Source organism: Podarcis tiliguerta, assembly GCF_965153285.1.
Source record: "Podarcis tiliguerta genome assembly, chromosome: 2".
NCBI lineage: Eukaryota > Metazoa > Chordata > Lepidosauria > Squamata > Lacertidae > Podarcis > Podarcis tiliguerta.
The window spans coordinates 64,114,195-64,135,605 of NC_139535.1; the positions used below are offsets into that span (position 1 = coordinate 64,114,195).

The following is a 21,411-nucleotide window of genomic DNA, read 5'->3' on the forward strand; positions in this document are numbered from 1 at the left end:
TTATTTATTATCCTGCACATATTATCCTGCTTTTCAGCCAAAACCTAGTCCCAAAGCTACTCACAGCAATTCTATTAATGTACAATGCAAAGTGCTGCACATGTGCGGGGCAGGGGGAATATATAACAAGGTCTGGGAGCACCCTCCCCTCTTAAAGAGAAGCAGCACTGTAATGACTTGGGAGTAGACATTTGCTTTATTCTTAAATTTCCTAGAATCAGAGAACAGAAAACATCATGAAAGATACCCATTTTTCTCCACTAAATTTCTTAATAGTCTCCTCTCACATTCCTTAAAATGATAAAATTCTTTCTGTAAATGTTTCTTCTCTGCAATACACTCTTCTGAATGCTGCATTCTGCATGTTAACAACTAGCTCTCCAATTTGATGGCAGTGATTAGCAGGCCAGCAGGTATTTTATGGCAAAGCTTTTTTAAAGAAGAAAATTGCTTGTATTTTCTGATTCAGGAAAACAATTACAGGACTTTCTGCTTCTCCAAGAACCCTGGCATCTCTGCTTGTAATTCTGGAAACCCACCTCCAACTCATAGTGTGAAGCAACTTTTTCATTTGGATGCCCCACTCACACCTCATCTTGCTATAGCTTCTCCCAGAGTTAAGCAAGACACATAATTTGTCAAAGATTTGTTTGCAATGCTCAGAAAGTCAAGTTTGTATACCCAGTGTCTTCTATCTATTTCCCCTTCTGAGATGTATTTTTAGCACCTAGCTCTGGTTTGATGATGGCAAATCGTACATTGGTTACCACATATTACAACCAATCCATTGAAGAACATGTCTTCTCTTTTTGAACAGCTGTCATTTCCTTAGGGTGCATAAAAGGAAGATTTCCCCATTATATGAGCTTCTTCATAACTGCGGGGGGTGGGAGGGTGGCATGGAGACTTCTTAGACTGAACTGTCATGAAAGCCTAGAATACAACTGAAGTCTATCTGCTATTTTAAGTGGAGGATCAGAAAGGCATCACACTGGAATAAAGCTCTTTAGGTGTAACTCTGATGGAGGGTTCTCTGTGACACTGAAGAATCATCAGAGGTGTTCAGGTAATATAAACATTAATGCTATTTTATTACACGCTACTTCAAAAAGATAAACCGATTTCCCTCCAAGCTAAAGACAACTGAGACTGGGGCCTGAGAGCAAGTGTTTTCCAGTACCTTGCTTTGTAGAGATGGGCTAGGGGCTTTTCTTTCACACATTTTAGATTATTGCCATAATTACTATTGTTATTCATTATTCATTTCCTTGGTTGACTCTGAGTTCCCAGAGTGAAATTAAGTACTTATGATCCTGGTGATCACAAATTATGATGATCTATGATACTTTAATTTCGGAAGAAACTGAGAAGTGTTGAATGGAGGCTAAGTGATCACGGTCTCCTCTTACAGTAGGACAGGGTACAATTGATACATGAGGAATGAGGCTTCATAGAATCATATGAATTGTAGAGTTGGAAGGGATCCCGAGGGTAATCAAGTCCAACTCCCTGCAATGCAGGAATCTCATCCATGACAGATGGCCATCTAAGCTCTGCTTAAAAACCTCCAAGAGGGTTGGTTGCACTGTTGAACAGCTCTTACCACCAGAAAGTTCTTCCAGATGTTTAGTCAGAATCTCTTCTCTTGTAACTTGAAGCCATTGGTTGGGGTCTTACCCTCCGGAGCAAGAGAAAACAAGCTTGCTCTATCTTCTAGGTGACAGACTTTCGATATTTGAAGAATATCTAAAAAAATACCTGTTTGCCCCTGTACAGACCTGTAAGATCATTTAGATTGTCTTGGGAATTTTTACTTGTTGCACAGCAGCCTATAGAATATCACAGGGTAGTGACCTGAAAAAGGGCATTTTCTACCATTGTTCCTGCACAGGGATGCTCTTTCCTGTTTTTACACCTTTTTATAATAACATTTTACTGGTTTCCAGTTTCTGTGATATAGTTTCATTGTTTTTATGTTGTATTTTTATATATCACTTGGAGGTGTTTAGATATTAAGCATTTTAGAAATGCCTTTAATTCAGATAATAAACAGATAATAGAGAGCAGAAGAGAGCTCCGAGTGCATCCCTCAGCAGCAGGGTGACCCTGGTTTTTCATCTGAAATCATCAGCAAGCGTGACAACCAAATCAAAATGCTAGTTTATCTATCCATCCATCCTCATGTTTCAGGGGAACAGTGGCAACAAATTTGTGTTACCCCATTCATTGATTGTTCCTTTAAAGAAACAAAGAAATACTTTCTAAAGGGGAGGGAGGAGTTTTCTGGTTGCATCCAGCAGGGGAGAGGTGGACACCAATTAGGACCATGTACCACTGGCTTCTCCTATAAAGTTGTAGAACTGTGTTTTTTAAAAATGGGAGGAGCTTTATGCTGAATAAAAGTAGGTACATTCATATAAACGTAGTGAAGGTGGTTCTAGGTAAACTCTACAGCTTTATACCTATTACGTCTGGCGTTTCCCATAACAGTTGCAGAACCTTTGCTACTAATCACATGATTGCAGTATGCAATCTCAATGCAAGCACTTAACTGAATGACACAGTAATTAATATAGATACAACGACTGCATTATGATGCACTTGTAAGGGCCAAATGTGAAAACCATAAGATGTTAATTGTACTTGCCTAAGATTTATTTGTATACATTGTTCTAGTATAATTTTTTTAAAAAATTTTTTTCTCAAGACTTCTACTAGAAAATAATAATGTGCTATTTTAATATGCAGGCATTTAAAGAAGTCTTATGAAAAGTTTAGCTAGCTAGTTATTGCTGTTTAAAAGGTTAAAGCAAGGAAGTGAGGGATCAAAGCCTTTCAAGTATATTATGGTGCTGAGATGTGGCAGTAAGTGTTTATTTCCACTTTAAACTGCCTTTGAATAAAAGTTGCTTTGATTGAATCACTACTTGACATGCCTGTGTCAACAATCAAGTCCAAGATTGCCAAGTCTTATGTACACTTTCTTGTCTCTTTCTAGACAAGTAAACCTTTAAGGGGAAAAATGAGACATACATTTATTCAAAGCAGTGACTTTCAAGAAACTACAGAAAAATCATCACATCAATCTATTACCTTTTCTTAGACATCTGATACGTCACTCTCAGCCTAATCTACCTCACAGGTTTGATAAAATGGGGAGGAGAACTGCGTATGCCACCTTGCGCTCTTTTGAGGAACAGTGGGATACAAATGTAATGAAATAAAAATAAAAATAATAGAATTGTAGAGTTGGAAAGGACCCCAAGGGTCATCTAGTCCACCCTCCTGCAATGCATCCACGGCAGATGACCATTCAACCTATGCTTAAACGAGTATGTGTAACTCCAAGGTGTGAATAATATATATAATAGGAATTCTATTGTGCTTGACATTGTTATCCTGAACTGAGATAATGGAAAACACCTCACCAAAACTGTCACACTATAAAAGTCTTGCTCCAGTGGTTTCTTACTCAGACTGCTTTTACCACAAGCAGCACTGCACTGTTCCATCTGAGGGATAAAAACCCAGCCCAAATCCTGCTCCCGCTCCTAAATACTGACATGTACATAATGAATTAACTGTAATTCTGAATTTTACGCCTGTAGCTTTACATTTTCAGTATAATACAGTGGTCAAAAGAAACATTGGACATAACCCAGCAAAGCTCCCCATTGATTTCAATGAGAAAGTTGAGGCACCTGCCTATTGTTAGTTGCTCCTCTTTTGCAGGGAATGGAATATCTATTTAAATCTAAATCATAGTGCTGTAGGATACTCAGCGAAGAATATCTTTTAAAGGGCATGCTACTGTTAACACAGATCCCTCTGACATCACTGGTGTAATGATCATAAAAAGGTTTGCTCAAATGATGGGTCATGACAAAAAAACATGATTTGATAAACAAGATACAGGCTGTCAAAATGGATTTAGTCACATACACATTAATGGGGTATATGTAAAAGGAGAAACCCTTTTACATATTGATATATTTCCTTTCCATGGCAGTGCTCAGCCAGTTTTCAGAAGTGTAGGAGATGGATGTGCAAGAAAAGTAGGGTAAAGACGACAACAGAGCTGAATGTTCGGTTTCTTTATATGTGTTGGGAAGCTTAATATACTTCTTTCACTCAAAATATGATGTCGACTTTGTTCTCTACTCCTCTCCTACAATGTTGGCTGGAAGTAAGCAAGAAACCTATTCAATGCTACAGCTCAAACACGCCTGCATCGAGAAAGCTTTGTCTTTTTCACTTTTTCCCTTCATCCCACAGCCTCAAATAATAAGGCCAAAGATCAAAAGTCTCGCTAGCTTTTTAGGTCATTCAAGTATCTCGATATATTTGCAGGCAATTCTAGAAAGGTTATTAATTAGTGCCTGTTGAGAAGGGGATTCTTTGGACTCAAAACACCTGCTCAACCAAAAGTGGGCTTAAGTCATTACATGTAACATTGTCTTGGACAGCTGGTAACAAGAGACACCAGCTTCCAATCACTTCAGATTCTGGAACAGATTCAAATAAGTGACCTATTTGTAAAAGGCTTCTTATTGTCTCAAAACCTTTTCACCCATACATTTCACACGTAAAAAATAAACAGAAAATTGTACACTGAAACACCGGGCACAATGCACCGTTTAGACAGAAGCAGACTTAATGAAATACAAAAAATGAAAATAAATAGTTTTGGAATAGCCAGATTCAATATAGAAAAAGATACACATAAATTTGTGGGTACAGACCATAGTTCAGTGGAGCTTCTGACGACACACCAGCTTAACTGAACCCGTGTACTGATTGTACACATCTGAGCTAGAATAACTACAGATCTAATCTTAAAAAATGTGCAAATTATGCTTTCTCTTAAATGAATGGGATATATATGGATGTTATAACTTAGATGGAAACAACTATTTAGTAGAAAAAAAACTATGGATAAGAACAGATGCATTCTCTATGCCTTATGTAACAATTGTACATGCTGAATTATTGTTTGCAGGTAAAATAAAATATCAATTTATATATATTGGGGCCTTGTGTTTGTGTTGGACTAGTGGAATGAACAAACCAAAAGAGAGACAAAAAGGCAAATCTGGATAATTTTTTTCAAAGAAAGCTATGCAGTGCTCAACACTTGCTTATATGCCATGTGAATGTTTTATCTTGTATACATGTAGGTGGATCTGTGGGCTCCATCCCTAAGAATTAATTTCTAATTTCTAAGATTGGGCTGTTGAAGCTAAATTAGCGGCATCTTTGATCCTAACCACACTTTTTAGGGCATTAAACCCACTGAACACAGTGTGGGAATTACTTTCAAGAAAACATGCATAGGCTTCCACTGCACAGAATAACTAGTTTCCAGTGACATTTAAAAAACACCACCACCTCACTTTAGAAAAGGTACTAATTGCAAAACAACAACAACACTGGTGCTCTGAATAAATTTGTTTCTGTTGCTTGCAAATAAGAAAGAAAAGAGCTTTGCCCAAAGTGGACAGCAAATGAGATTACAGTAGTTAAAACTTAAAACTGTGCCAATACTTCCATTTCACGAATGAATAGGAAGAATATAATCTTTACTTTTTGCCTGCAAATGAACTTGATCCACTCGGTTTTCGTTAACTTACAGCAGCATCCTATCAAACTGCAGCACAGGAAAAAAAATCAGTGGAACACCTTCAGATGCGGTGTATCCAGAGAAATCTTAGCCATCATTTCCAATCTTTTGGAAGTTGCTTTAAAACCACAGAGGAATACTCAAAATAGATTGCAGTGAAAAAAACATGTGCTTCTTATGGCTCTATAAGCATAACCTGACAGCTCATGTCAATGAAGTGATCACATGTCGGTGGAGGAAAATGCAAGCAGAATGGTGAAAGGCTGGAGATTCACGAGCACTGGAAACTTATGCCTGGTTCACACAAACAGCACTGGGGTGGGAAGTGAGCAGGAAGTTTTATATTAAGGATCATTCAGTTCTGTTATTCTGCCACAAGCAGTTTGACGCGGTACCGTCCACAAACATGGAGTCTGCACTTAGTATTTACTAGGCTCCTGGGTGGGATTACTGTAGAGGTGTACTATTCAAGGGGCTTGGGCTATCCAAAAGAACATCTTTAGTGTCCTCTTGGTTGTCATGAAAGATTACAAATGCAGTTTGTCCTTTTAAATAATTAAAATAAATGGAAGGGAAAGCCAGATATAGTTACACACCAATAGCTTCTACTCAGGATTGCTGTTCCATGGTAACACTTAGGCCTGCCTACAATCTGCACCCTCCCTCCCTAAATACTCATTAACCCAAGAAAAAAGGCACTTTCACACAGAAAAGGTCTTGCAGTTTCTTGCTCAGAGACAGGCGGTTGCATGCTTAATAATAAATGGATAAAAAAGCATTCTGTTAAAATTATGTTTCCAATCTAGTGCCTGCCGTGGGAATATTTGTAGCACACAAAGCCTGCTGTGAATTTTTAACCTACAGATTGAAAAATTGCCCAAGTTTGACAAATTCTGTTGAGAGCAGGTGGGAGGCTGCTGACATTTCACTTAGTTTCAGCAAACTCTGCCGCCCCTCACTAGAGGGAAGGAGTAACAGGACTGACAGAAAGCCCCTTTCTCTCCCCCCCCCCGCTCCCTGCCTACTGCATGCTGTCAGTCACTGGAAAGTCAGCAGGGCAGCAGAGGGCCTGTTCCTCTTGCACAAAGCCTTGACACAGCGCCTGTTGGATGCAAGATTCTGTGGGCCCTCAGGCAAGAGACTGTATTTAGCTCCCTTATGTGCCCTTCCTCCACAGAACCAACACATTTTTAAATCACAGCACTCACCAGTTGAGATGTCTTTAAAAGAGGGATTATTAGACAAATTCATGGTGGGGGGGAGGCTATTAATGTCTACAAGGCTTGATGGTTCTGTAAGCTGTGGAATTCACTCCCTGCAGTGGTATGTCTCACACCTTCCCTAAACAGCTTTCTGTGAACATAGAAGACCCAGAACTTTATCATAGCCTTTTACACTAGAGAGGAATGTTTTCAGGACCCACCCTGTTCTTGCGGCTGTATTTTCTTTTACCTGTTTTTAATTTCTGAATTTTAAATTGTTAAGACCTGTTGAAGGGTGGGTAGCAAGCTAGCAAGCTACTACTTATTAGTGGACAATAACAGGCAAGGGCTGCCCCCCCTACTCCCCCCAGTCCTGCTTGTGTGTTCCTCATATGCCTTTGGTTGGCCACTGTAGGAAACAGAACATTAGGCCTTTGTCTGATATCCAGCAGGAGTCACAGCCGTTGCTCTACCCCAGAGGTCAGCAACCTAAGGTCCATGGGCTGGAAGCAGCCCATGAGCGGCCCCCTGCGCTAAAGTAGCACAGCGCAGCATGGGGACTCTCTTCTACGCATGCCCAGATGCTGAAAATCACCTCTGCACAGGTGCAAGTTTCGGCATCTGGGCATGTGCAGAAGTGATTTCTGGTGTCGCGCTGCGCTGGCCCGACGCACGGAGGATCTCCATGGGATTGATTCGGCCCATGCCTGGTAAGCCTTGCCGACCCCTGCGAGTCTACCCCATTTTTCCTAACCCCGGTTCAATTAAACAAAGTCTTATCCTATTTGTTTAATGCATTGCAGGGTACAGTTCTTCCCTAGATGGTCCCTTAGCTACCTCACAGTTTCCCAACTCGACGGACTGCAAATGGTGATTAAATTTCAAATACTGTTTCTATATGCAAAAAATAAAGGAAAATAAAACAAAATAATGGGTGGTTTGAAATAGCAGAAGGATGTACCACAGCATAATTAAATGAAAGATTCCACATTAGCTGTCATTACAGTTATTGTTGACGTGCTGAACTTGTGAACTTATCTCAAACTTTATTTTTAGATTGTCATCTTACTGCCTTGTGCTGAATCCGAGCTGGTTGGCTTGATGACACGATTTGCATCTTCATGAAGAGCACCAAACCAATCTTTTAGGCGGGATGCAAGAGTCCTCAGCTCCTTGTCTGTGCAAGCTGTTAAGAAAATGACAATAATTAAATTAGTGAGAACATGCTACACATGTCCTAACAGAAGATGATTATTGTTCTTCTGTTTCCTGAAGAATAAACTTTGATTCAAAGACGTTTAGATTACAAAGAGACAAGGAGTAAGCAGGTCGAAGGGTTTATCAAGAAAATTCAAGGCAGCAAGACAAGATTTATTATTATACTTGAATATTGCCTAAGTGGGAGACAATTTATGGTTTACAATCCAGACAAAAATCCATCTCACAAGATGTGTGGGAATTTTTTGGTTGTCACCTTTTAGGTCTTCTGAGAAAGAACATCAATCAAACAGCAATAGGAAAAAAGAAAGCCATCTAGCATTGCTATTAGAACAAGACCCTGAGAATAATTTATATCCCTTGTTTGGTTTAGTTTAAAGCTATTGTCATGGCAATAGGAAATCTTTCTTTTAATGGAAGCTGTCATGTTCTCCAATTTGACGACAAATAAGACTTTGCAACCTCTTAAGGGTGTCTCTGCTTCTTCATCCTACCTGGATGAAAGCATACACTGCTTGCTTCCATTATAAATTTTTATTGGGAAACATCTAATTTTTTTCTCATAAATTTCTGCCAAGAGATTAGTGCCCAGCAGAAGCCAGTATTTATTAGCGGGGGGGGGGGGGGGGAGAATTAGACAGTGCTTCCTGACACAAAGAATGTTCCAGGTTTGCATTATCTTCAGTGTTTGAATTCACAGATTGAAGCCATTTTATCATTCTTGTCATAAACTCATTCTAAAATTTAAATAACTTTTCTTCAGATACAAAAGAAGGTTTTTCTCTAGTAGCATAGGACATGCTTTACAGAATAATCCACAGCAGAGAATCCCCATTCACTGCATTTTTTAATACAGCCCCTCCAACTATCTCTGATAGAGTCACATGAATGTCACTGTGCTTTATAAAGCTAAGTGACAGGTTCTTTTTTTGCTGCAAAAACCTTAGAGTTTAAAACTGAGAGAAGAAAAAAGAGCATGACAAACGACAGGGATGGCCAACAGAAGGACAGTGTATCAAAGGCAAAGGCAAAATCAGTTGCATGAACCAATACAACTGAAGATCATATCAGAAGGCAAGAGAACATAGACTTCATTTGTGAAATATGCTCAGCAGCCAAAAAACCAATTTCTTTACATGGTACAATAAACAACTGTGTTTTGCTACCTGTGACCTGCCTGGGACTACAAAAACAATTGGTGGGGGAAGTCCAGACATCTTGGTTGGCCACTATATATGGTTGGTGGACTACATTCAGGTTATGGTGGCTCTTACATTGGTTAGGTCAGCTCTATACACTAGATTATGGTAACTTTCACACTCATTCTTAAGTCACCAGCAAATAAACTGGGCTCTACAAAATCTACTGAATAAGAAATGAAGACTTGCTGTTCTTACATGATCTCAAAGTTCTGCAAAGGTGTTTTTTTTTTCTTAACCAAAGACATAAACATGTAAAATTGGCAAATTATAGTGAAGGGAAATGCAATTTTAACAAGAATGCTGTTTTTATTACCAAAAAGGCTATGTATTATTCATCATTCTATTCTTTATTATCAGAAACATATGCAACCTTATATTTTATTTATTATATTCTTCCTCTTCCTTGGTTCGCTTTCACGTAGGAACAAAATACCTTAATTAATGAATTATCTGAGGACATGAAGTATTCTTTCCTCCCAAATGCTGAACTGCTGATAATGAAAAAGTACTTCCCATTTCTCATCAGTTTTACTTGTTGAAACCCTTTGGAAAAACTCTGGGCTGCTGAAAACACTTAGAGGTAATTTCTCCCCTCCCCACAAGCACCACAATTTTTGTACTTCCTGGTTCTCATGGGCAAACTCTGGTTTGTTCAAACTGCCCCGTCTCAAGTTTCAATGAGAGAGCAAATTACAGCTTGTCAGGAAGTGTAGAAATACAGTGGTACCTCGGGTTAAGGACTTGATTCATTCCGGAGGTCCGTTCTTAACCTGAAACTGTTCTAAACCTGAAGCACCACTTTAGCTAATGGGGCCTCCTGCTGCCCCCACGCCGCCGGAGCACAATTTCTGTTCTCTTCCTGAAGCAAAGTTCTTAACCTGAAGCACTATTTCTGGGTTAGCGGAATCTGTAACCTGAAGCGTATGTAACCTGAGGTACCACTGTATTGGTATGTGAAAGGAAAGGGAAAGTGGAAGAGGGAGCCTGTAAGCCCAAGGCTGGTGCACTTTCTAGCATATCCAACAGTTATCGTGCATGCATCCAGAACTCTAACAGAATTTGAAAATCTAACTTTAAGTACTAACACAGAATCTAAACATGCATAATCAATAATTTATAAAATCATTAGTGACATACGATTAGGACAAACAAATTTGATGAAACATACTTGGGAATCTGATCTAGATACAGTAATTGAGGAGGTAGATTGGCAGAGCCTGTAGGGCAAAAAGCCCTTAAATTCAGTGCCCAGGCTCATAAAACAGAATAGTCTTAAGCTGCTACACAGATGGCATTTAACACCTTTGAGGTGCAGTCATATTAATGAAGCTATTTCTGCTCTTTGCTAGAGAGGGTGTAAAGTGATTGGAACATAGACATATGCCATGGGCCTGCAGCAAATTACAGCCATTTTGGAAAAATGCTGTTGGTGAAATAAGTTTGATCACAAAACAAATGTTATTTGCACCCCACCTTTAGTACTGGTAACAATCTTTAAAAATGAAAATGTCAAGCTGAGATACAAATAATTGATTGCTTTTCTTTAAGTAGCAGTTTGACAACTTGTTGCCCAAAATTAGAACACTTAGAAATGTCACAATGGAAATGAAAGTTTGGATTACCTTCAGAAAAAAATATATATATAAATGACCAAGAAAATTAAAGCCTTAGCTGGAAAGAGAGATTGGGGTGATTTTACAGATACATGGTACCCTTTCATCACATACTCGACAGAACATCAACTACAGCAGCATCCATTGGACTTGCATTTGAAATTGTGGAACAATGTCTTCCCTTAGGAATCTGTGGTTTGGGAGAGGCGAGGGGAAAGGAAAACGGGGAGTTATGCTCACAGTGGTGGGTGGGTGCATGCATATGTGATTGCATTCCAATATTTCTCCCCGGTCAGTACTAATAGAAATTCCATTTAAAGCCAGTTGGGAAGCTGGGAACGCACTTTAGAAACAGGTTTCCTAATTAGACCAAATATTCACCGCTGACATTTCATAAAACCAAGCAAGTAGCTCTTTTATGAAAATGTGTGTATTTACACTGACGTTCTCTGTCCCCGTCCCCGTCCCCCACTGCCTGTAGAGGGAAGAAGAAAAAGGCTGTTATTCTTCAATGCTGGGGAAACTACATTTTTCTAGATACAAACATTTCATGTCAAAGTGGTTCCCCAGTGTTATCATACACAATGTTCTGGGTGTTTTAATGGCCAGCTTTCTAGAAGCACAGTGCCTGTCCTGATAACCACCTCTGATCCTCCTGTCACTTATTTACACCTGGTGCTGCAAATAAAGCTGGAGACAACAAGATGCGTAGTAATAGCTGTGAGATGAATGCAGGACCTGCCAAAGCAGCCGAACAGAGGAAACACATTCTGATGTGGAGCTTACATAAAACAGGGTTTTTAAAGAACAAAGCTCAGAGATAAAATAGCACAAAGACAGAGGGCTGCCGTTCAAAGAGGCACGGAGAGAAGCACAGTGCCATAGCCTACTTTCCTAGTTCATGTCAGATGCTTCTCTGTAAGTGTTAATTAATTCTGTGAGAACCTTGAAAGTTTTGGCAGTTCAGCTTACTCAGATGCCCAGAAATCTGGAAGCTAATCAGAGACTGATGCAAACTATTTTAGCATACTGGGCAGGAAGATTATACTTCTCTATTGTACACCACCTGTAATGCTTTGCCAGATGTTTCTCCCTTTCTGGCATGGTGCTTCTGGTTTCAACAGCTGCACAACAGGCTGCAATTCTGGGTAGCTTTCTCTAGCATGGTAGTGTAGTGATGCTAGAAGTTCTCACTGACAAGTTGCAAAATTTATTATAGTGAGAAAATACGAGGTTTTTTATTTGTTGCTGATGTTGTTGCCAATTAATTGGTTACCTTTTATTCTGTCAGGACTCCTGTAATTTTGGCAATGGATAAAGAAAGCAGTGTTTGGGGGTTTTTTTGTTTTGTTTTAGCAGTCATTTTCACTGCAAAAACAGGATAGCTGCAGCAAGAACATTGCAGAATTGTGAAAACGTTGAAGGAAGTCTGTGCTTCAGTTTGCCATTTTGGAAAATGCAAATGTTGCAGGGTCACTTTTAAATGCTAGCTGAACTGAATTCATTCCCCATCTTTCCTTCCACTAATGACCCCTTTTATTCCTATGTCAATGCAGATCCCACACATACTCCAACCACCCTCTCTCCCTTCATTCTCCACTGTCTGCCTTTTCAAATCAACTGTACTCTTGAACTTTGTAATACCACTTTTTTCTCATTCAAAGCAGGGCCCCATTTGCCTCAACATGGGGAGGAAAAACAAGATGCACCTCATCAGACTGGGGCCAAATGGGTGTGGGTGTACAAAAATTCAAGCCATAAGGAAGTTAGGAGTATACAGATACAACTGGTGCCAATGGGAAGTAGGCAAATGTGACGCCCAATGATTGCAACATTATGCAATTACTTGCATGTGTCCATGGGCTGTTGCAGTTCATCTAACATTACAGGAAGAATGTCATAATGCCTTAAGAAAACCCAGTGCCTTTCACTGGTGTCAGTTATCACATTTATCTGACCATCATATGTAGTTTCTGTACATGTGATCATGGATGCTGCAAAATTCACATTCCCACTTCGTATGGCGCAAGTCTCTTCCACTTGCATACAACCTTGGATCAATGCATAGACAGAAAAGCAAGGCCAAGAGAAGCCACCCAACTCCCCTCCTGCCAATCTTTCTGAGATTAAGATAATGGTAAATGTCACATTTCACTGAAAAAATATTTTAAGCTTTACACAAAAGTAGGGCGTCTCAGGGAAATGGCTGCTTCTTTAAAAGAAACGAAAGTTTAACATGAATACTCTGCAGCAATCTATACAATAAGAGCGATTTCCTTGGAGAGTTGAAGTAATCCTAATGACCATGAAAACAATCTGCCTGTACATTAAGGAGAACAGAAACAGAACTAATTTAGTGGAAAAATACGGGTTGAGATTCTTTGTTCTGTTTGTAGCCTTCCAAGTAGCTTGCCAGGTGATGTTGTGGCAAATCAGTATTCTTCATTGTGAATCACAGCCAGCTCACCCAGCTTAGTCCGGAATGGGTGAAGTTTGCATTGAGGGCAAATGGACATGGTCTTTGTTGGGGAATAAGCAGTGAAAAAATTATCCTAAGAGTGTGGTGCTTACAATGGCTAGGCAGAGTGTGAACTGGTTGAAAGTAAGCACAGGCTGACTATGGAGATAATAATGTTGACAATATTAGCTTCTCTGCATCACATCCTATTTTTTTAGTTTCTTGTTTTCACCACTGGTTAGGAAAGTAATGAACTTCCATAGGAAGCATCAGATCTCTCTCTCCAAATGGGAACTCATGTCAGATTTCCCCCATCCACCACTGCAGAAACCTTTGCGGCCCCAATGACATCAGAGTAGCAGAGTTGGTAGGCCTGGAAAAGGGACATCCCATTCCACAATCTCTTTTTACTATTTATAACCGCCCCCCCCCCCCACATCTCATTGGGTTGCCCCAGCCACTCTGGGCACATTCCAACACATATAAAAACAATAAAATGTTTAAAAAACTTCCCGATACAGGATTGCCTTCAGACGGCTCAGGGGTTGGATAATGCCATACCCTCCAACATTTCTCCAATGAAAATAGGGACATCCTAAGGAAAAGTGGGACATTCTGGGATCAAATCAGAAACCAGGACAGCTTCTCTAAATTGGACACCCCTGGAAAATAGGGAAACTTGGAGGGTCTGGTGCTGGGGGTAGATTGGGGGGCCTGCTAGGATGGATAAGGAGGAGGACTTGGATCCAAAGCCACCTCAATCCAGGGAGAAGCCTATGCTAACCCATCCCAGGAATTGTTGCAGTTTATTTCCCTTCCACCGGAAACACAAAACAGAAAAGGAAGGAGAAACACACAAAACTCTCTCTCCCATCATTTCTGCCCTCTCAGCTAGACTTCTGAATTTCAGTGGGACCTTTCTGCATGTATGGCTTAGTGAAGAAAACCACACTGCTGTTTTTCATTCAATGTAACTAATGATGAATTCTGTGGCAGCTCATAAGAATAAAACTGCAGAATGAAACTCATGCAGCTCTTCTGAAATATGTTTGACATATGAAATTAATTAGATCCCAGCTGGTTATTGTTTTTATTTTAATTCCTTTAAAAATTAGATGTTTTCATAATTTGTTTCTTTCATTACCTACCCATGGGAAATGAAGTAAGTCTCCTTGTGATGTGCTTCTTATTTATTTACTTAGCGAAAAGGTAAGCAAATATGAAATTATCAACTGTACTTGTACAGAGCCAAATCATTTATTTTAATCTGAGCTGTTTACTTAGTATAATATGTGTAATCATGCGTATGGCATTATAATGCTTTACTTGTGGGTTAGCTGCATTGGCTTGTAGCCCATCGCATATTGAGAAGATCCATGTCATCTGCCTATCCTTTAAGATGTGTATGTGGTGTGCATGCATCATTTTAAAAACCACAGGAAAAAATAATAGGCAGAGACTGAATCAACTTGCCAAGAAAGGAAAACAAATGAAAGATGGAAAACTGTGAGATAGAAAAGACACGATGTTGGTTTTTTAATGTGAGGATTGACATACTTAATTTCAAAGTAATTTTATTTCATGACCACAATGCTTAACATATAAATCTAAATAAATTAGCATGAAAACTGGATCAAGCTGGAAGGGATGAATCATCTTATTTCCAATCTGTATCACTTTCTCCTGTGTTCATTCATAAATCTCTTCCATTACATTTCCGCGTTAATGTGCATTAAAAACAACTGGCATGAAAATCCACATTTGCATGCTATTTTAAATTTAACCTGGTGCCTCAGTTTGATGAAGCTAGGTGTTTGGATAGAAACCTTGGAAAGGGCATTGTAGAGCTGAGTTGCTACCACTAAAAAGGCCTTTTATTCAAGTCACCACCCTAGTTGTCACCTCAAACAAAGCGGGGGGGGGGGGGGGACAGCACTGGATGTTGTTCAAAGATGAGCATATGGGCCTTTAGAAATCTGGGTTCCAAGCTATATAGGGCTTTTCAGGTTAAAAGGAAAATTCTGAGCTGTGCTCAGATAGGAAGCCAGCGCAGCTCTTTTAAAACTGGTGGTGTGGTTTCTAACTGGCTACCAGCACCTGCCAACCATCCAGCTACCATATTCTGAGCCAATTTCAAAGGCAGCTCAGGGCATGAATGCACTGTAGTAGTTTAATCTGGATTCAGCCCAAGCATGCATTTGAGGACTCACTAAGGTTTTTAGCAATATATTGGTTTGGTTGTAGCACTGCAGTTGTGACCCACCATAGATCAGGCCATGACCCACTAGTTGAAGACCTAGGATGGAGAGCAGCCATAGGCAAACTTGGCCCTCCAGGCGTTTTGAGACTACAATTCCCATCATCCCTGACTACTGGTCCTGTTAGCTAGGGATGATGGGAGTTGTAGTCCCAAAACATCTGGAGGGCCGAGTTTGCCTATGCCTGATCTAGAGTAAGGGATGGATCTAACAGCATCTCCACTCTGGGAACTTGACTCTCTCTCTCTCTCTCTCTCTCTCTCTCTCTCTCTCTCTCTCACACACACACACACACACACAGGAGCTCCAACTGGGAGCTGCCTAGTGGAACCAATCCCAGCAGAACTTGCATTTGGCACTGTGACAGCCACCTCACAGCCATTCTGGGGCCCCTGCCATCTGAGGAAAGGTAGTACACCTCTCTGGTTAGCCCACTCTTACCCCTTTTAAATCAACCTAGAAACTTCCCTTAGGCCTCTCAAGGTGGTGTAGTTTATGGTTTCTACGCATGGAGGTGTTAAAATAAGAAAAGATAACCGGCTTATGAAAAAATTGTGTTAAAGGGACAGAAAGTATTTCCCAACGGGAAAAAAGAACACACAAGAGTTAAGCGTGATTATTTCTCCATCTTTATAATTGCATATCCTAGAGTAGAATCTTGTCCTCCAATCCTGGTACATATAATTTGCTCCACTACCTCTGAGCCTACATAAGCCTTTTTTTGTCTCTTGAGTGAACTAATCCTGTAACTAACTAACTAACTAACTAACTAACTAACTAACCCTGGCTACCTGTTAATAGAGCATTTGCCTACCTGCCTCCTGCCAATCATAAGTTTCACCAGTGGGCAACAATAAGTCGCGGAGCCCCTCAGACAATAAATGTGCCCGCAATCCCTCACACAATGAAGTTCTACTGTTTTCTCATCTGAGTCTCAGGGTAAATTAGGTATAGCAAGTTAGCCCTATAATCCTCAAATGAACAGGCAAGAAATAGTTGCATTTCCACATCATACACAATAATAGTCCAACTAAAAACAAGGCCCATACAGTCACTCCATTTCATCAAAGCTTTGTTCTTTCACAGGCACCAAATTTAAAAGGCACCAAATACAACTGCTTGCTTGCCAAGGCCATTTGTCCCAGGCCTTTTGGTTATTCTCTACTCAGCTCGAAATAACAATGGGCTTCAGGAAAGGACAAATGAAAGAGGAATGGACAAATCTGAATCAGTTGAGCTCCCCACTTCATCAGGGAATATAAAGTAAACCATCTGTCTTGAGACTGCAACCAGCAACCCTGTTGGAGTCCCCAACATTTCCTTAAACACTGTGACACTAATTTTATAGGGATATACTGGAATATAGCAGAGTTTACCAATCCTATTAGGTGCATTTCCATCCAGAAGGATGGGGTTGATTTACACAGCTAGACCTCAGTAGATGGCCTTGGATCCAAGCATTGGTCTATAAGCCTGCACTCTAGCAGGAAAGCATGTATTGAAGCACACACAGCACCATTCCCTTAGGACAGCCAGCTCCCAACTTCCCACAGATCTGGGATTAGGGAAGAGGACTGCTAGATAAAATAGCAAAGGTTAAAGCAGGGGTGGGCAACTTCTAACTATTGGCCATGCTGGATGGAGCTCGGATGAGTTGGAATCCAATAGTATCTGGAATGTCACAGGTTGTCTGTCCATTGCTGGCTTAATTTAAGTACTGGAATCACAGAGGATTAGCTGTTCAAAGCTCAGCTTCCAAGCTATTTGTTAATATGTGCAGGACTGCAAACAGAACTTGGAAGCAAATGTTATATGTAACTATCTGAACCCCCCCCCCAAATGCAGGTGCATTCCTCAATAAGAATGCAGTGAAGATAAATGCCCTTTTTATTGTGATGCAGCATTACATATAGATATACAAAGATTCATTTCTTTCTAATAATATATGTGGTAATTAAAGGAACCTGGAAGTCTCACCCTTTTACATATGCTTATTCTCTTTCCTTAGACTCATTAGTAATTGTCTCAGGATCTATGTGGTTATGGATGCTGAATTATTGTAATTCTTAAGTAATTTCCTGCTTTGTGATTTAGTTGAAATATCACTCAGAACCTGGAACAGGCTGAATAAAGATATCACACTTAACCAGAAAGGAGGCAGATGTATATTTTAGATCAGAAGCTGTGTAATTGGTAATAGGTCTTAAGAATCCAACACGTAAATCAACACACGTGTGTATTTCCCGCCTCCCCAATTTACTGTCCAGAAGGGATCTTTGCTGAACTGACATAAATCTAATTCGACTTGGCTCCAGCAAGATGAAAAGAGGCAGTTGCAAGTCAGCATATGCTTACAAAAACCGTTTTTCTCCTCCATTAGCTTTTTTGCATGCCCAGCTGATTTTGATTTTATATTATGTGCGTCCTCTATGCTTTTATTTGTATGTTCCCTGCTGAATGTTATCATGTCTCCTACCACCAGGGCTTCATTAAAGTAGAATGTTGTCATACAGCGAATTACTCTGAAATGTGAAAACAGAGAAAGACTTCAAAAGGAAAATGAGGTGTTCTCGGGCATCGTGGGGATGGCAGCATTTAGAGGTGTCCCAATGGATCCTCCCTGCAATTTTCTGAAAACCTGACAGAAAGGCAATGAGTGTGTGCAAATGAGGAGAAAACGCAGCTCCCTCGTGAGCTGCAATGGAAAGAACTCCATGGAAAGAACAAAGAATCTCTCTACCCTGCTGTTCCTTCTAAATTGAAATGAATGAAGCTTCTGCTGGCAGGGCACTTTGAAGAGCAGCTCCTAAGCAAGCACGATTCTGACGCTGTACCCAAAGACAGGACATGCAAACAGTAGGGACATGGTTGTATTCAAATCAAGGCAAATTAAAATAAGGCAGAAGGGGGCTGCAGCTTGTGGTTTCCAGCTTCTGAAATCACAACTCTCTTCCGTAAAACGTTTCAAAGAGAGGGGTGATCTACAACACATCACTCACTTCTGGGGCAGCCCAGTCAGATGGGTGGGGTACAAATAATAAAACAATATTATTATTATTTCTGAAGCACATGGAACAACCCTCTGTCTCTGCACACTTCATGTCTAGGTATGTTCTGCTATGCATGGACACTGTCTCAGAGACAAATGTATTAGTGGCAATTCTGATAATGCTTTTGCATATATCTTCAGAGATTTGTGGTTGTGCTGAAAGGGTATGCCTGCTCTGACTTTGAAAGATGACGTAGAAAGTGTCCTTTAAGTGGTTTAGTTGCTTTTGAGGCCCCAAAATATCCATAATTGTGCTGTACAAAGGTAAGTGGATCCTGACCCCTGTGTTTGCTTGCAGGTGTGTCTATGTTACAATCATGTAAGGAAGAACAACATAAGCCTAAGCTGGCTGCAGAGGGCACACAGTGCAAAGAACATTAATATGATGAAATCATCACCTAATGATTTTCTCTCCCAGGAACCAGAGAAGTGGCTAGTAGCTTGTTGATTAGGAATCTACATAGATACTATGTTTTCATTTAAAACAGTTGGTTTTTTTTTAAAAAAATGTCTACAGCCACACAGACATGGAAATTATTCTGACTTAAAAATAAACAGCTTCAGGAAGTGTTGCCCTGGGAGGTGGGTTGGCTGTCAGGATTCCTAACAAAACAGGCATCAAGAGCAAGCAAATCGATCCTCAGCTAGTGGGCTAATAATAAAGTAGACATCTGGTGAGGAGATTAAAAAGCAAAATGTCAGAAGAGATCAGAATTCCTACCTGGTGCAGTACCTGCTGTTACTTGCGTATCATTACCATAATTTTATGTCTAGGCCGCCGCATTCCCTAAAGTGTGAATCTATCCTGCAAATGGGCAGCCACATGCACCAATAAGAATGGTTATGTAAATCCTGAAAAAGTCTTAATAACAGTATTCTTTTTCCTTACTATTAAAGGGGCCTAGCACGGATTTTCTGGATTCCAAGATTTAATTTATTTAATGGATTGCTTTTGTCATTAAAAAACTAAGTTGAAGTCATTGTTAATATATTTTAGTCAACATACACATAGAATGGAAGCTCATTGTGCAACACAAGATGAGTAGGTAAAGTTAGGATTGCAGCCTAAGTCTGGATCCAATCCATTGTCTTCTCCAGCCATAGTTTGTTCTTTTCTTAGAACATTTCCACAAACTATCCCTCAATTTCCTATTATTTCTATGTAGAAGTCCTGATTTTTTTAAAAAGAAGCTAGTTTTGAGGAGTCAAAAGACAGTAGGGTCCATTCCATATATTCTATCAGAGGGAGAGCGCATGCACAAGGGGATACCTGATTTGTCCAGGTACAGGTTACAAATTTGAGGGGAGTTGTAAACTTATATAAAATGTAGAGATGCCCGAATGTCACTGAGCTGACACTTAAATTCCTATAATTTCCCTAGAACTCTCAGGTACACCTATACTTAAAGATCAAACAACAGCTAAATACACTAGGTAAAGAATCCTTGTTGTCTCACTTTGAGAAGAACAGCACAGCACCTTCTACACACCTTAGTGCTGTGTTGTGTTTTTATTATCTGTTCTAGCATGTATGCAAGAGGTAATTAACCTCTGTTCTTATAACTGTCCTGTCCTCCTCTCTCTAAATGTGAAGTATGAAATATTTTATTTATTTCATATAATATACCTATTGATTGTAACCAACCAACCAACCCTCAACATTACTGTGGTGATTTTAGCCATTTGTCCATGTTCCAGGAATGAGGAAGAACAGAGTCACCCCATTTTTCCTTACAACAATCTGGATCTCCACTGCCCAATTTAAAATCACAATTGTATGCAATTGGCTAAGCTGCTAATGCTATTGACTGCAATAGTGCAGAGTTCTTTGAACACTTACATGCCAACATATCTGAAGAAGTATCTGAAGAAGTGTGCATGCACACGAAAGCTCATGCCAATAGTTAGTCTCTAAGGTGCTACTGGAAGGATTTTTTTTATTATGCCAACATATGTATTCACCATCTTGTAGCAAACTCTCTGTTGAGCCTTCCACCATTAATAAAGGGAGTGTTTCAGAACCAAGACTTTGAGCTGACCTCTAGCAAAGAGTGGTTAAAGTCTGACAGAGCTGACGAGTCAAGGAGCAGGATAGTAAGTTAACTTTTGATAGCCAAGCACTTCAATATCTCCACTGGTTGAACAACTGCATTGAAAAGAAATGCAAGGTGCCCATACATGTACCTCATTACATCCCTAGCATAACCCACACCATTCCAACAACAAAGCAAACAATTCATTTGATGTTTGCACAACTGCTTTCATTGACAGAAGGGCAAATAAATAAGTGTACAGCCAGAAATCTCTCTCTCTCTCTCTCTCTCTCTCTCTCTCTCTCTCTCTGTGTGTGTGTGTGTGTGTGTGTGAACTGTCCATGGATTGAAAGATAGTTTCAGCAAAAGCAACTAATCCACTTTAAACGTTAGTCATTCTAGAGAAAATTAAATAGTTGGAACTGTAGTTATTGAAAGAAAATGCAAGCAAAGAGCAGTGTTCTGGGAGCTTGGCAACAGCCCTCATTTAAATGTAGATCTTGTGTGGTTCTTCAAGCCAGTCTCCTGTCAGTCCTCATAGGTACTGTTCTGAATAATTATTTCATCAGAGTGGTTATGGATCAATGCACCCAAAGTGTTTGCAATTAACAAATCTTGTAAAAGGTCCAGCCAGGCATTTTTTTATAATGAAGGATTCTGAGCTCTAGATAAAACTTTTACATTATGCATACATCATCAGCATTACGGCTGAGGCTGTTTAACTGCTAACAGCTTAGTGACATGCAGTGTATGTACTT

At 39.9% G+C, this 21,411-nt stretch overlaps 1 protein-coding gene across 2 annotated transcripts in view; it reads right to left on the minus strand.

Annotated features, from left to right (window-relative positions):
• SPOCK1 (SPARC (osteonectin), cwcv and kazal like domains proteoglycan 1) overlaps positions 1-21,411 on the minus strand; it is a 392,633-nt gene that overhangs the window by 16,175 nt on the left and 355,047 nt on the right. For both annotated transcript variants that reach the window (XM_083428897.1, XM_083428898.1), the window contains exon 7: positions 7,892-8,008. In XM_083428897.1, the coding sequence (XP_083285023.1) occupies positions 7,892-8,008 (117 nt within the window). The remainder of the gene's footprint in view (positions 1-7,891; positions 8,009-21,411) is intronic.